Genomic DNA, 16,753 nt, shown 5'->3' with positions numbered 1-16,753 from the left:
TGAATTTTCCCTGCAAAATGGGGGGCGGGAGAAGAGGGGGAGTGGAAAGAGAAGAGCAAGGACAGGCAGGAAACCAGGACCCAAGAGTGAGATCACCTGACCACTGCAGGGAGCGGAACACTTCCTCAAATCCCAGTGGTGAATACCCCCATGGACCCTCCTATGGGTATTTGGTACCCCTCCCTCTCCCTCCCTATGCATGGGACATGACTGAATGGAGGAGCTCAGCAGAAAGAGTTTGGGAATCTCTGCATTAGATGTTACAAATATTACTGACTTCAACATAAAGGTGGAGCTCTCGTGTCTTTAGCTTGAATCTCTGCCTTCTGTTTGTTTAAAGCTTGTAGCTGAAGTTCAAGAATGCAAGAGCAGCCTTAATTTATAGTCTTGGAAAAAATCTTGTATCAAGGAACTAGTCTTTCCAACATAATAAATTTCACTGATATTTAGTGATGTGGAGGGAGCATCTGACCTATGTAACAGTTCTCCACTCTGCCACCTGCCCCCCACCCCCTCAGTATACTTAGTCACTTTTTAATATTCAAAGGTTGTTTCTCCTGTAACCAACTTCAGCCACTTACAAGGGGTGAGTTTCCAATCCCACTATCACAGCTCAAGTAGTCAAAGTGTTTAGGTCTAAATAGTCTCAGTTATTTAGGGTTAGCAAATATAACTAAGCATTTTAAGAAGATAATAATTTACAGAGTTAAGCTGGCAAGCCGGACACCTGCATGAAAGACTTCAATCTGCAAATTAAAGGATGTTTAGATATGCTGAAAATAAACCAGATTAATTCATAAGTTGTTAAAATACCTAGGAAATACTTATCCTAAATAAATTTCCAAGGACTATTAGTTGTGGTGCTGAGGTATATTGGCAAGGGTTTGTTTGTTTGGGCTTTAAATAAAACCCCTTGTGGCATTACCACACATAGTGAAATACAATATACAGCCTTTTCTTTGGGGAACGAAAAACAAAACCAAAAAAACCCCAAAAAACCTTACTAAACTGAAAAAGCTCTCTAGCTATTTTAAGGGAGTCACTCCTGATCTGAGAATTTTTAAGTCATGTTTCAGCAAAAGCACAATTTTAGAGTTAAAGTTAGAGACTTCTGGAAAAGGGATATAATGGAAGTACTGACAATCTTAACTGTAATGGCACAAAAAGCAGAGCGTTGGACCCTTACTACTAAAAGACACTGCTAAACAGAAATGTTTGTTTTAATCTTGTTATAAGCTATTCCATTAATTCCAGTTCTTCCTTTTAGGGCCAAAAAAGGAAGACACAGCAATGCTGTAATTCCTGCCCTTAAACTTCAAGCACATTCCATTTCAAGAACTTCAGAGTTTATTTATGCAATTAGTTTTCAGAAATGCTTTTCCAGAGTCAGGCAACAATGAGAATATAAAGAATGGCATATATTATGTTTTATGACATTATTGAAATTAAGCCAAAAACTTGACTCCTTAGAAAAAGAGCAGAGCTATAGGGCCACTTTGCTTCCTTGTATGAAAGTACTAACAAAAACACTGCAGACTTGTGTATCTGGGAGCACAAGAGCATGGTGCAAGGGAAGACAAAGAATAATTTCTGATATAGGCAAAGAATGTGTTTTAGTGTTATGCCTGGTCTAGGTAAATTATTAATGTTACATTACTGTCAGTTGCATTACATTACAATATCTGTTACTTTTACACGTCAAGGCCTAGGACGCAAAAGGACTAAGATTATTTTGGACTGACTATTTCCTCCTTAACTATGAACTGACAGTGTGTGGGTGGAAGTCTGCACAAGTAACAGTTTCCCATTCCAGACCTTAAAAGTACACAAACTAATCTCAAATCTGGAGAATTACAATCCCAACCGGATGGAAGAGAGGCTCTTAAACTCAACATTTTAAGAGGTCTCGGATCACAGCAGCGCCCAGAAAGGAGTCTTCAGAGTACTTCTCCATTTCCAATTTTTATGTTTGCTCAAATCTAAAACTCTGCACTTGACTTTGCTTCTTTCCCTGTCCTGTCCGCCTCAAACACTATGGTTGCTCAGAGGTGGGAGAGGGAGAGATGGAATGGCATTTCACCTCCTGTCTGAGGAGAGTGGTAATACTGATAGTGTAATGTACTAAGGGGAGGCCCCAACTTGGAATTCACTACTGCTGGGCTCACCTTTGCATCTGGCAATTCTCACATAAGAAGTCACATTCTCCATCACACAGAATTAAATTCCTTTCTTTGAACACAATGTTATTTATAGCAGCAAAGCAAGGAAAACACTATTTAGAATAAACATCCCTCTTATGCCCAATTTTAGGAAGTCACAACGTCTCTTTTCAATGAAAAAAAGGAAGTGTTTTATGTGAAGTTACAGAGTGAGAAACATGGAACATAGCTTCTAAGCTTATATATTAAGTTAAGCCACTTAAGTGACTGGTCAGATTTTAGTTATACCACTGTTTGAACCCAAATAGGTAGCCACATCTTGAGGTTAGTGACAACCAAAAAACCCCAATCAACCAAAAGAGGCTATAGTCCCTCGACAATCACCTCATTATTTGGGGCTAGGGGGAGAGGGGAGAAAAGAGGTGGGGAAGGTAGGGGAGAAGACAAGACAGGGGAATAAAGGGTGGTCATCAACTGCTCCAACAGGCATAAAATAAATAAATATGTTTGTTCAGATCAAAGACAAAAATGTTCAATATCAGAAGTGCTCTTATCTGAATTTTATATTATGTAATGAGTTTTGTGCTGAACTCTAGAAGTCTGTTTGAAAAGAAAAACAGGGGAAAACCGTTTTTATTTTTAGGATGACATCCAAATGCTGCCTCAAGTGCAACCTGCAGATATAAAAAAGGAAAAAAAAAAATCCAAGAACAGCTTGGAAAGGGATCACATTAACTTCAAAAGAGCTGATCTGCAAATAGCAATAGCCTGCCAGCATCAATATAATACAAGTTGGCAAAACTGGACAAATATAAAGAAGTGTGCATTAATCAGTGGCCTACTATGATCGGCCCAACTGAGCAGCTCAGGTTTTGGGGGGTTTTTTGTTCAATCATTTCCTGCCTTTTTTGGTTCCTCTTGTTCTTCCAGTCTATCCAGTCTTGTCCACTCTTTCCTACTGCCCCATATTTTTTTTCAGTTTGGCTCCAGTTACTACTCATTCTTGCTGCTATAGCATGCTCAGATTTATAGCAGTGCTACAGCTTGCTTGTATTATGGCCACACACTGGGTTTAGCAATCTGCTCTTAAACTGGATTCAGACTGAAAAAACCCTGTTTACAACTTTTCAATCACCATACAGTTGGATATACTTACCAGCTGATACTCGCTCCGACGGCTAAAAGCTTCCTTGATCCCAGAATCCCTCCACAGTGCGCTCAGTGCAGGTACATACAACTGGAAGGTGGCAGGCTCTATAGGCATTCCAGCTTTGTTTTCAAAAGCCATCAAAAACATTCCATGCTTCTCGTTCTCCGTGTACTGCCAAGGAATCCCTAGTTTGTCCCGTGCATCAACGAGAACCTTGCAGCCCTGCGGAATGATTCAGATAAAACAGAGTCAGTGATCAAAAAATAAAAATGTAAACGAACTCGAACTTAAAAGTACATGAAGCTTACAGTAGCACAAGTCAGTAGTCCTGTGGAAGGACAATTCAGAAGGGGATCCAAAATATGCTCCATTGCAAGGAGCAACATAAGAAGGAACAAAAACTTTCCTTGTTCCAGCAACTTAGCTGCTATGTATCTGGTGGGGGATGGGGAGAAACACTTTTACAATGACATGGTCAGATAGCAAAGTATAAAAATAAAGACCTATATCAAATGTATACTAGAATATTTTCTGTCTAGCAACTTATAAGCAACTCCCACCCCATCACTGTATTATCCAAACACCTACTGAAGCAGACACGTCTGAAACAGTGTTAAGCATTAATATCTCTTTCCACCTGTCTTAAGCAGTTGGATACTGATACCAGTTCATGACACATCCTGCCCCTGAGAAAGTTAGACTAACTCAGCCCCACGAAAGGCAGTTTTAATGAAGATTAATTGAAAGATTTGGCTGGATTGAAAAGCTGAAATAATTTTGGTTGCACACACCTGAAATGTTTCAGAGTAGCAGCTGTGTTAGTCTGTATTCACAAAAAGAAAAGGAGTACTTGTGGCACCTTAGACACTAACCAATTTATTTGAGCATGAGCTTTCGTGAGCTACAGCTCACTTCATCGGATGCTGTAATAAATAACAATAAATAGGTAATAAACTGGTTAGTCTCTAAGGTGCCACAAGTACTCCTTTTCTTTTTACACACCTGAAAGTCCTTCAATTCAATAGTGCACTCCTATTGCTCAACCCAAATTATTTTTCCCCCCTCAAGTACTACAGAGACCTGCAAGTCTATTCCACTTATTAGCCTTGACCTGAAATACACAATGTATTGTAAGAGCTACCAGAAAAGTCTGCTGGAATATGAAACTGGCTTAAAAAGGAGGAGATGGGAGCACTCTGGAGGTTATTTAATAGAGGGAGTGTTTTACAAAGTTTTCTTGCTACCGAGCCTGAGGGAAATACCTTAGGAAACTTTGATGATTGCCATGTAAAAAGAAACAGGAACTCACCAAAAAACATGATTGTTTGTTGGGTATGTCACACATGGAGAGCTGGTCACACCTCCCCTCTAAGCTTAGAAAGGAGTTACTCAGCATGGAAGCCAACTCCTGTTTTAGAAAGGGCATTCAGCATAGTCTACTGAAGTAAATTAGGCTGGTTTACAGATCATTGTCTCTATGCCCAAGAACTCTAGGTCAAATAAAAAAAATGTGAAGATGCATGAGACATGTCTATGTGTTTACCATATAGCCTTAAAGAACTAGTGCCTTTTTGCTCAGTCATGTAGTTGGAGTTCACATTAGATGTTATCAATTTTAAATTGCCACTGACATTTTTAATGGACTCCTAGAGGCGTTTATGTTGCTGTGAAACAGGGCTTTGACACTGGCAGTGTGGGTTCCAATATAATGCCATGGCATTTTCTAGTGGACTTTAAGTTAAATAGCTTAGATCAGGGGTGGCCAACCTGAGCCTGAGAAGGAGCCAGAATTTACTTACGTACATTGCCAAAGAGCCACAGTAATACATCAGCAGCCCCCACATCAGCTCCCCCCTCCCCCACGGCTCCCAGCACCTCCCACCCACTGGCAGCTTCACCAATCAGTACCTCCCCTTCCCTCCCTCCCTGCACCTCCCAATCAGCTGTTTCGTGGTGTGCAGGAGGCTCTGGCAGGGAGGGGGAGGAGCGAAGGCATGGCAGGCTCAGGGGAGGGGGTGGGAAGGGGTGGAGTGGAGTGGAGTGGAGTATGGGCAGGGCCTGTAGCAGAGCCAAGGGTTGAGCAGTGAGCACTTCCCGGCACACTGGAAAGTTGAAGCCTGTAGCTCCAGCCCCGGAGTTGGTGCCTATACAAGGAGCCACATATTAACTTCTGAAAAACCGCATATGGCTCCGGAGCCACAGGTTGGCCACCCCCTGGCTTAGATCCCATTCTAAGTTCTCAAGACACCTTTTTTCATAAAGATGGCTGTCTCCAGCCAGTTTGTAGGCAGAACAAGACATTTCAGTTAATATGAAATATTTATTACAAAGAATTCTGCGAGTTTTTGTACTACAGGGCTGGGCAAAACAGGCACAGTTTGTTCTCTAATAGCAAGCTTCCTTTTAACTTGCCACGTTCACAAAAAGGGCTTTTGGTGAGTAAATTGCCACCTTCTGATTTCATTTTTCTAACAATCAGATTTTGTGGGGAGGGGAGGAAATATCTAGTTCTCTAACCAAACAGTTCTTGACAATATAGAATAGACCGAGTCAGTCTTCATGATTTGAAGTTTTACATAAGGCTTATATTTCAGACTGAATGCACAAGATAAAGTTTAAATTTGAAAGGCATTTCAACGGCCATTAAAGCACACCCATGTTCAAGAGTTCCATGTAGTAGACATCTAGTTCTTAAAATCAAAAGCAATTTGAACGATGGATATATCAACTACAAGGTTTGGTTTTATATGAGCTAACTGACTCATTGGTACAGCATGTCATCTGTTGTAAGCCAATTTAAAAATGAAACTGCTTTGTTCAGAGATGTGAGGGGTTTTTTGTTTTCTTTTAATACACAGAGCACTGAATTCTTTTTTTCAGCAGGTTTCAGCCCCAACTTCTAGACCAAGGGTCCGAAGCTTGTTTAGGATATTTGACAAAACATTTTGTTTAAAACACACATGCAATCTTGGATTACTTAACAAGTTTGCAGTTAATGTTGAAGTACAGACATAAATACCTCATCCGCTCCAGCCCTTTAAAAACACACAGCAAGGATATTGCGTTAAAAAAAAAATTGGAGGGGGACAGAACTGTGAGATGTTAAACAGTTTTGAGTGCCACAGAACATGAGCTTATAATCAAAGTACCTCAGAAACCATTATATAGTAACATTCTTACTAGTGTGGTTTCCCAAAAATAAACAGTTAATCTTGAACGACATTCATTTTAATACAACATAATCCTCCAGACACACTATTCAAAGAACATGTTTTTGTGACACCAAGCACAGAGTACAATTCACCATTTATATCCTCAAAATGAGGTACTAAAGATACGCATTTAGGATTTTGATTTATTGGACTGACCCAAAGCTGAAAAGCCTATTCTCATTTCCAAATAGTTAATTCACCCCCTCACTGTTACTGTATTTGAAGCTCTCACCATAACTAAGAATAAAGACGACAACAGAATATACAAGGCTATCTTTCAGAATTGCACAGACTCTACACATTCTTTAAAACTAACCACTTACGCAAAAGTACCACTCTGGGAGGAATTCAAAGTCACTACTATTTTTTTTTCAGAACTGGTTTTGTACTGACCAGTGGAAAACTGCTATTTTTGGACTTAACGTCAAGGTTGTGTTTTATTGTCTATCAATATGCAGAGCAATGTTTGGGGGTTGTTTTTGTTTTTTTAAAGAGGAATGGTTATTTGGGCTGTTCTCCAGGGAAGCTATCCAAAATACAATCATATCAGTTGTTACCATTTCTATCTTCCACATCTCTTTAAGTTTGGTTGCAAATATGCATGTAGTGCTCCAGCCCATGCAAGCCAGCTCTGACCTTTCACCTGCTTAGGCTCCAGCTCTCCAGAACCATCTCACTCAGCCCTTTACTATCTAGCTTCTCTATCTTACAATTTTAAAACAGTTTCAACCTTTACCCATCTCATTGCTTCAGCATTTCCTTAAGGCTCTCTCCAATGAATGGCTAAATGATGTTACAACAGCTGCTTGCAAGATAATGGGAATTCCCATCAACATCACAACTTCAGTATTTTTTAAATTTTTTTACATGTCTGATATACATTTTATTTCCATACAATTGTCAGCTCTGATTTTTCCTGATTCCACATATACAAAAATACCAAAGAAGTGGAGTTTATTCTAGTTAAGTTTCCCTATCTGTTTGGAAAACAGCCTGATAGCCGACGTGGAGATGTTTTGCAACTGTCGACTAACAAATGTGACCATTACATCAGTTTCAGATTCATCCATAGATGCTTCCCAAACTGACAAGTTCGGTAACCTGGGACAAGATTTTCAAGTGCAAATAACAGGTTTCAGAGTAACAGCCGTGTTAGTCTGTATTCACAAAAAGAAAAGGAGTACTTGTGGCACCTTAGACACTAACCAATTTATAAGTGACTTCAGGCTCCAAAGTCCAAATGAAAAGTCGATGGAACTTAAGTCACTTTTGAAAATGATACTTAAGTGCTTTAAAAATTTTTAAATAAAAAACAACCAACATAGCTGGAGTCAATGTATCTTAGGTTGAGTTATCACAGGGTCTACACTGTGGGGGGTCGATGGGAGAAACTCCCATCGACTTACTTTACTCTTCTCATCGGGGGTAGAGTACAGGGGTCAACTGGAGAGCAATCTGCTGTTGATATGGTGGGTCTTCACTAGACCTGCTAAATCAACCACCAGTGGATGGATCTCAGAGCGTCGACCCCGGCTGTAGTGTAGATACAGCTTTTGTTAGGATAGAAGCTTTAGACTGATGGTTATAAACTTGAGGTCATTTTAGATCAAGCAATAGGCTGCTCAGACACTTAATACAAAGAGTCAGCCAAGATAAGACTACTGTCAAGATGGACAGAGAAGTAACACCTAGTCACTGCAATCCTATCACTTCTGCAACTTTTTTCCTCCACAAAGATGGAATTTCAGAAACAGATATAGGACAAATGCAACATAAGAGAAAGGGAGTCAGATTTTCTCTGTATGGCACAACAGGCCACCCCCTTTTAAAGTATTTTCTTTACTACAGTAACTATCTCTGGGGCACAAGTGGAGTTTAGTCTATATACCCATTTATTCCTACTTGTACAGAGTCTTAAAGATAGGTACATTTCTATCTACCTGTAACGTTGCCTTCTTTAAAGTAGAACGTGGTGGTCTATGATCCACTATGACCGTATTCTTCCTCCTCATCAACCAGCCACAGAGAGGCTCCCTCGTCCAACCCACACTCCCCTTCTCATGCTGGTACGACATTGGAGCTGGAGAGAGGAGCTGTTCAGAGAACTGGCTTGCCTCTAGCTACCTACTCATCTGCCACAGATGAAAAAGGCAGACTAAACTGCAATTAAAATGAACAATTAACCATATCTTCACCTGTATACTTTCTTTGATGTATATATTCACTCACTATGTAATAAGCGAAGACTAAGATTTAAGACAAAGCAAGATCCCAATAAGAGGGAATCCAATCCCAAGATTCCTCCATCTCCCTAGAGAAACAAATAAGAGAATGGGAGTGAATGGGAAGGGAAGGACTGAGATTTCCCCATCAACTGGAAATTATTCAAGTTAAGTGATGCCCCAGGTTAAGTGTCATGGAGCACCAGGTGCCCACTTCAGAGAAGACAAAAATTATAAGTAATATTTTTACCTCTCCTCTCTTGGGAACCTGTTGCCCCTTGAACCATTACAACTGGAAAGTAACCAGTAGAATAAGTTTTCACAAAGAATGAAATCACATTTCCCTCCCATCTCAAGGATTTTAAAGAAGGAGAATCAAGAGAAATACTGCAGAACCTTTTGTCCAAACGTCGTATCAGATGAACACAACACATGTAATTTATACCAGTTGGTGAAGGAATGGCACAATTCCTTGAACTCTGTACTTTTAAGCCCAGGAAAAAGCCATGTGCCTCAATGAGTGAGCCCTCACTGAAATGGAAGATATTTATAAACTGTATATGGGCTTGAAGAACTCCTGAGTTTATCCATCTGGAAAGAGTGAATATAGTTGCTTTATACCACTTTAGGTCCCCCGTATAATCCTAAAAATGGAATAAATGATTAGTTTTGCCTAACCAGAATTTGAATGCTCAGTCTACACCTAAAGTGTGCAACTGTTTCTCCTGGGTGTGGAAGGGCTTCGAACATAAAGAAGGAAAACAGGCTGACTTATGTAAAAACCCTTAATTTATTTGTGAGGCAGAAATATTGGTGCAAGTCAGAGACACACTTCATTTGGACAAAACCTCACATAAGGATCCCACTTGGATAAAGATCCCAAAACTGAAATCTCCTGAACAATCTGATGGCCAACAGGAAAGTTACTTTAATAGGAATCATAGCCCTATATATAGTTTGTCTCCCCCCAGGTGCAAATGTTTCTATGCTCTCCCTATCATCTCCGTCCCTGAGGTTATCGCAGATTAGAAGGCGGAAAAAAAACAAAAACAAAAACACGCACTCACAATGACATGTTTTCCGCACTGATAGGGCACAGCTTAATACATGGAGGCATTCAGTGGCAGAGGCCAGGAAAGCATTAAGTGAGTGTGAAGAGCAGAGGCAGAAGGTGATGCTGAGGCTAATGGGGGATCAAATGGATATGATGAAGCATCTGTTGGAGCTGCAGGAAAGTCAACAAGAGCACAGATCCCTGCTGCATCTATTGTACAACGGCCTGCCCTTGTCCCCAAGTTCCATATCTTCCTCACCCAGATGCCCAAGAATGCGGGGGCGCGCGCAGCAGCTCCGGGCACCCAGCCACTCCACTCCAGAGGATGGCCCAAGCAACAGAAGGCTGTCATTCAAACAGTTTTGATTTGTAGTGTGGCTACAATAAGCAATGTGGCCTTGTCCTTCCCTCCTCCCGCACCCCACCCCACCCGGGCTACCTTGTCAGTTATCTCACTTTTTTTTTTTTTAATTAATAAAGAAAGAACACATGTTTTTTATTTCCTTTGCCAGCTGTGATTGAAGGGGGGGGAGGGTGGTTGGCTTACAGGGAATTAAAATCAACAAAGGGGGCGGGTTTGCAGCAAGGAGAAACACACACAACTGTCACACCGTAGCCTGGCCAGTCATGAAACTGGTTTTCAATCCTCTCTGATGTGCAGCACGCCTAGCTGCGTTCGAATTGCCCTGGTGTCTGGCTGCTCAAAATCGGACGCCAGGCGATCTGCCTCAACCTCCCACCCTGCCATAAACGTCTCCCCCTTACTCTCACAGATATTATGAAGCACACAGCAAGCAGCAATAACAATGGGAATGTTGGTTGTGCTGAGGTCTAACCTAGTAAGCAAACAGCGTCAGGGAGCTTTTACACATCCAAAGGCACATTCTACCACCATTCTGCACTTGCTTAGCCTATAGCTGAACTGCTCCTTACTACTGTCCAAGCTGCCGGTGTACAGCTTCATGAGCCATGGGTACAAGGGGTAGGCTGGGTCCCCAAAGATAACTATTGGCATTTCAACATCCCCAACGGTTATTTTCTCGTCTGGGAAGTAAGTCCCTTCTTGCAACTGCTCGAACAGCCCAGAGTTCCTAAAGATGCAAGCGTCATGCACCTTTCCCGGCCATCCTACATTGATGTCGGTGAAATGTCCCATGTGATCCACCAGTGTTTGCAACACCATTGAGAAGTACCCCTTGTGATTTACAAACTGGTTGGCAAGGTGGTCCGGTGCCAGGATAGGGATATAGGTTCCGTCTATCACCCCACCAAAGTTAGGGAATCCAGTTGCAGCAAAGCCATCCACTATGACCTGCACATTTCACCAGAGTCACTACCCTTGATAGCAGCAGGTCAGTGATTGCACTGGCTACTTGGATGACAGCAGCCCCCACAGTAGACTTGCCCACTCCAAACTGATTACCGACTGACCGGTAGAGGTCAGGCGTTGCAAGCTTCCACAGGGCTATCGCCACTCGCTTCTCAACTGTCAGGGTAGCTCTCATCTTGCTTCAAGGCAGGGGAAAGCAACTCACAAAGTTCAAGGAAAGTGGCCTTACATATGTGAAAGTTTCGCAGCCACTCTGAATCATCCCATACCTGCAACACTATGCGGCCCCACCAGTCTGTGCTCGTTTGCCAGGCCCAGAATTGGCGTTCTACTGTATCAACCAGCTCCACTGCCACCACCCATGCTTTCAGGAACATCTGTGTACATGTCCTCACCACAGTCGTCCTTGTGCTGGTGCCTCTTAGCTCACTGCTGCACATACTCCAGGATAATGTGCGAGGTGTTTACAATACTCACAACAGCAGCAGTGAGCTGAGCGGACTCCATGCTTGCCGTGGCATGGCGTCCCCAGGAAAAAAGGCACGAAACAATTGTCTGCCGTTGCTTTCACAGAGGGAGTGAGGAAGGGGCGACTGACGACATGTACCCAAAACCACCCACGACAATGTTTTTGCCACTTCAGGCATTGGGAGCTGAACCCAGAATTCCAATGGGCAGCAGAGACTGCGTGAACTGTGGGATAGCTACCAATAGTGCACCACTCCGTAAGTCGATGCTCGCCATGGTATTGAGGACGCACTCCGCCGACTTAATGAGCTTAGCGGGGACAAACAATTGACTGTATAAAATCAATTTCTACCAATAGACTTCTATAAAATTGACCTAATTTCGTTGTGTGGACAAACCCTGAGACTTGAGAACCTCCTTATGTTTCTATCTATTTTATGGCTTAAGTATATTAAATCAAACGTTTAACAGGTGTGTTTGCATTACACAAATTGCACAGACTTGTGGATATTGAGACGATATCACTGCCTTGAAGGCGCTGCAATCTAATGAAGAACTAAGAATTTCTACTGGATCCAGTTAGTCTGTTTTTCTATAACAGAGTTGTTTAGTTGTGTTTTACTATTTCCAAACAAAGCCTTGTGAAAGGAGCTACCTTTAGATTTAGTCATTTGTGAGGGGACGCAAGAACTCCCAATTTGTCCCCAAAAGTGTTAGTGAGGAAATAGCAATTGGGATCCATCTAGTTACATAAACAACAACTTGCTGGGAGTTTGTACTGGTACACCATACATAAAAGGAGAATTAGGAGGCATAAAGATGCTTTCTAGTATCAATGCAGTGGGTCAGCATTACCACAGAAAGTTACAATTCCCTACTTTCAAGCTCAGAAGCAAGTGAACCACAAAGTTCATCTTCCCAAATGTAAGAAGAGATCTCATTTAGACATTTTTGTTCATTTGACAGCTGTCTGAGAGAATGCAGATTTGCTGTACTCCAAAATACTTATAAAAAGTGGCTATTTACCACTTTTACAAGTTTTAAAAATTCTTACATAACCTGGCCCTCTCAACTCAATAAAGTTCAAGATAAGGAACACCAAAATTAAACCATAAGAAATCCTCACCACTCTGGAATGCATCAAAAGATCATATAACACTGTCCTTTGTCAAGGCAATCATAGAGTGACCCCTTGTCGGTCTCTTCCAGATCTTCGCTGGCTGAGCTTTCAAGAGCCCTCCAAGATGCTGTTACCTCTGCCATCACCCTCAGCAACAACATTCCATTTCTTCCTTGCTCTGGAGAGTTTAGTTTGTGTTCTTGTCATGGTGCTATCCCTTAAAGCAGTGGTTTTCAACCAGCAGTTTGCATACCTCTGGGGGGTTAATATCAGCTAGATATTAACCTAGTTTTACAACAGGCTACATGAAAATCAGTAGCAAAGTCCGTACAAACTAAAATTTCATACAGTGAAATGTTTTACTGCTCTATATACTATATCAGTGTTTCTCAACCTGGGGTAACAATTTATAATTATACAGTAAAAACGAGAAAGTAAGCAAGTTTTCAAGCAAGCATAGTGTGCTGAAACTTTTGTATTTTTATGTTTCATTTTGTAAGCAAGTTGTTTTTAAGTGAGATAACATGTGGGGTATGCAAGCCAAATCAGTCTCCTCAAAGGGGTACAGTAGTCTGTAAAGGTTAAGAACCACTGCCTTAAAGGAGCCATTAAGCATCAACTCCAAATAAAGTCTAAAAAAAAAGATTGACTGACTGCACAGACAACTTTTGATCATCTGAACCCTAGTAAACCCAGTTTTTAGTACAGCCAGTGTGAGAAAGCATTGCCCTATTAATTCAAATACTGTACTTGAAGAACCAGTAGTTTTATACAATCTAAAATGAGGTCCTCATTTTCAAGTACGGAAGAAAAGTGTAATTGAAATTCCCAGGCCATCATGGGTCACTGAAGACAACTACTCTTTCGCATGGTTTCCCTGTACACGTAATTCAATAAAAGTATCAATGTATTTACAGAGAATGAGGACTACACAAGCAGATAACTAATAAAGGAATTTAGCATTTCATAAGTTAAAAGCAGACTACTTAATAGTATATTCAGGATTTGACCTTTTAATATCTATTACAGTTATAAAGGTTTCCACGTAGTAAATAAAACAATAGGATCTATAGCCAAACTGCTTGAACTAGAATTTGCAGAGCTTTATGTCAGCCAACTTCTCTAGTTTATTTTAATCCTCATCTATTTGTGATCCATCCCAGGTTTGAATTTGCTTATGTTGCAGATATTAGAATACAACATGCAAACTATGAATGCCCTGGAGGCAGACTGTTTGTTGCTGCCTATGGGCTTTATTTTAAAAAGCCTTTTTTTGGTCATTTGTAGTAGATAGCACAGGACTAGTTAAAAGTAGGATCTAGTTTGATTTTCCAAGCTACAGTACTAACCCGAGCCAAAAAAGCTTGTTTTGTAACATTTTAGTTATACTCCTGACAGCTAAAATTTCATTATTAGTATTTGTATTACAGTAACACATGGGAGGCTGAAATCAGGACTTTATCTTGCCTATTGTCATGCACACCAGTTCACCAACAAAAATCCAAATTCACGAGATGGTGTCTTCCATAAATTGCAGAAAGATGAAAAACAGTTTCTTTATTTTGCTATGACCATTAGCATGGAAAAAAAGGATTATTTCTACTTGCAAGGCAAGTTCCCTCTCTCAGGAAAGAGGAGTTTTTTTTAAGTTACGCACTGATCACATTTCTTTAGATAATAACAGAGCAAAATGTTTATTTTAAAAAGTAATTAATTAATTTGGTAGAAAGGAAAGATTGTTACACTGTTTTGAGATACCTACTGAAATGTTTTAGACAGACACCTTTCACATGAAAAGTTAATTCTTAGCTGTAACAAAGGAAAAAAACCGTAGCGTTTAAGATAATGGTGTATTCCGTTGGATGAAGTCTTTCATTATCCCAAAAGATCACATATCTTGCTGAAGACAGCCCGACAGATAGGCTGTGATTATAAAGGTGAGGGAAGCAGAGGTAAGTACTACAGAGGAAAATAAAGCATTTTTGGCAACCACCAGCTCATGTCCATGAAATCAGCATGGACATGGGAAGAACCAAACAACTCAAGTACCACCAACCTGATGGTTCTACTCAAGCACCTAAGTCTACTAACATGAAATACTATCCAGAGTTCTACATAACTGAACATTAGTAAAGTTTGCTCTATCTGACCTAAGAATTGTCTTAAGGAGCCACTTCAAATGCATTTCAGTTCCCTTGTAATTAGCAACATGATTCATTTCCCTACATTACAATGGATGGGCAACAGAATGTAAGCAAGCTACATGTGAAGCAGTGAAGCAATAACCTTCTCCAGGCTTTTAGCTATTTAAAAAAAAAGTTGTCAGACCTCATACAAAAAAACTGTAGATGGCCAATAGTTTATACTACACCATTCAAGATAGTATATTCTACATTTAGGAACTGATGTGACAAATGAATGCAGTTCTGCCAACTCTTATGATTTCATCGTGACTCTAGCCATGAGGTTTTTTTTTTTAAAAAAAAACCCATCTCATGAAAACATGGTGAAGAAAGGTTGCCAACTGATGAGTTTTCACTCATTCAAAATGGCCACCATCTCCTATTGCTGTGAATGGGGCTGACACCAGCAAGATGGCTGCCAGTTCATTACAGTCAATCTGCATGAGGCAATGAAACTGCCAAATCCTACTGTTTTCAATGAGACTGAAGTCATGCCCATGTGCAAAATGGCTACAACTCTACGGTTCAGTGGTCTAGACAGGACACAAGGACTGTGAGAAGCAGCAGACACACTGTACAAGGTAGACAGGGAGAATGAGGAAGACCAGGAGGCAAATTAAGGGGCTGCAGGGGAATGGGGTGTGGAAACGAGTGGAGCGGGGTCCGGAAGAATGTGGGAGTGCTACCCATCTCTGGCAGAGAAGTGGGAGAGAGGAGAGAAGCAGGGAAGTGTGCCTTCTTACAAAAGACTAAACCAATTCCATAGTCTGTATTGTAATATCACTGATATGACTAAGTTTTTGTATCTTTATCTGTAACTCATCAACCCTAAAAGTAATAAGTTTATGTATGAGTGTGAATCATGATGCATTAAGCCAGTTGTTCTCAAACTACTTACCATCCAGCTGTTCTTTTATCAAAGGGAATCAACTAGGAGGGGAGAGTAACAGGAAATGGATGGCAGTTCCCTTATCTTGGGAGTGAGGGTAAGTGGAGTCTCCATCTGAGCAGCCATGGAGAAGTGTGCATTTTAGGAGTGACTTTTCAACCTACTACCACCACAAATGAATTGGTAGAGGAGTAGAGGACAGTTAAAAAGACAGACTGAAAAAAACATTGTTTTTAAAATCTCATTATTTTTGTTCTCTTGATATTGACAATACTGTGACTGTCAGCAACATCATCACTGTATGCAATGTTGCTGTAGCCATGTCAGTCCCAGGATACCAGACACAAGTTGGGTGAATTAATCTCTTATTAGACCAACTTCTGTTGACAAAGAGAGAGAAGCTTTTGTTCTTCCATAGAGCTGTACTTCCCCAGACCCAAAGAAGAGCTCTGTGTAAGCCTGAAAGCATCTCTCTCTCTCTCACCAACAGAAGACGGTCCCATAAAAGATATTACCTCATCCACCTTATCTCAGCAAAATCACTCACTGAAACACTGGTCTTCACCATGAAGAAAAGAACTGCTGTAGTTTTCAGACTAGACTCATTTTCCCCATGCTGTATTATATTAAAAACTAATGAAGTGTTTGGTAAACAGTATTTTGTAACAAATTAAGAATTTTTGGTGATTTAGTGTTCTGAAGCAGTTGCTTGAATTCCTGAATTCACTCTGAGTTAAAATTCACAAGCTTTTTCCATAGAACACACCAATGGAGTGTTTAAAATACAGCTACCTCATTTAATGGAGTGTTTGAATCAGAAAGGAATAGACAATACCATTAACTTCAATTTTTTTATAGCTAAAACTTAGCCAAATAGATGTTTTACTCTTGATTGCTATAGAAAAAGTAGTAATTTATGAGGAGAAAATATTACAGTCTTCTAGAGAATGGAAGTGTTACTCAGTA

General features: G+C 40.6%; 1 protein-coding gene across 3 annotated transcripts in view; it reads right to left on the bottom strand.

Annotated features, from left to right (window-relative positions):
- GNA12 (G protein subunit alpha 12) overlaps nucleotides 1-16,753 on the bottom strand; it is a 74,043-nt gene that overhangs the window by 49,910 nt on the left and 7,380 nt on the right. For all 3 annotated transcript variants that reach the window (XM_073361966.2, XM_073361965.2, XM_073361967.2), the window contains exon 2: nucleotides 3,316-3,531. In XM_073361966.2, coding sequence (XP_073218067.2) covers nucleotides 3,316-3,531 — 216 coding nt within the window. The remainder of the gene's footprint in view (nucleotides 1-3,315; nucleotides 3,532-16,753) is intronic.

The sequence above is a fragment of the Lepidochelys kempii genome, chromosome 10 (assembly GCF_965140285.1).
Source record: "Lepidochelys kempii isolate rLepKem1 chromosome 10, rLepKem1.hap1, whole genome shotgun sequence".
NCBI classification, from domain to species: domain Eukaryota; kingdom Metazoa; phylum Chordata; order Testudines; family Cheloniidae; genus Lepidochelys; species Lepidochelys kempii.
Note: the sequence above shows the minus strand (reverse complement) of the source record. Positions and strands in the feature narration are given on the sequence as shown.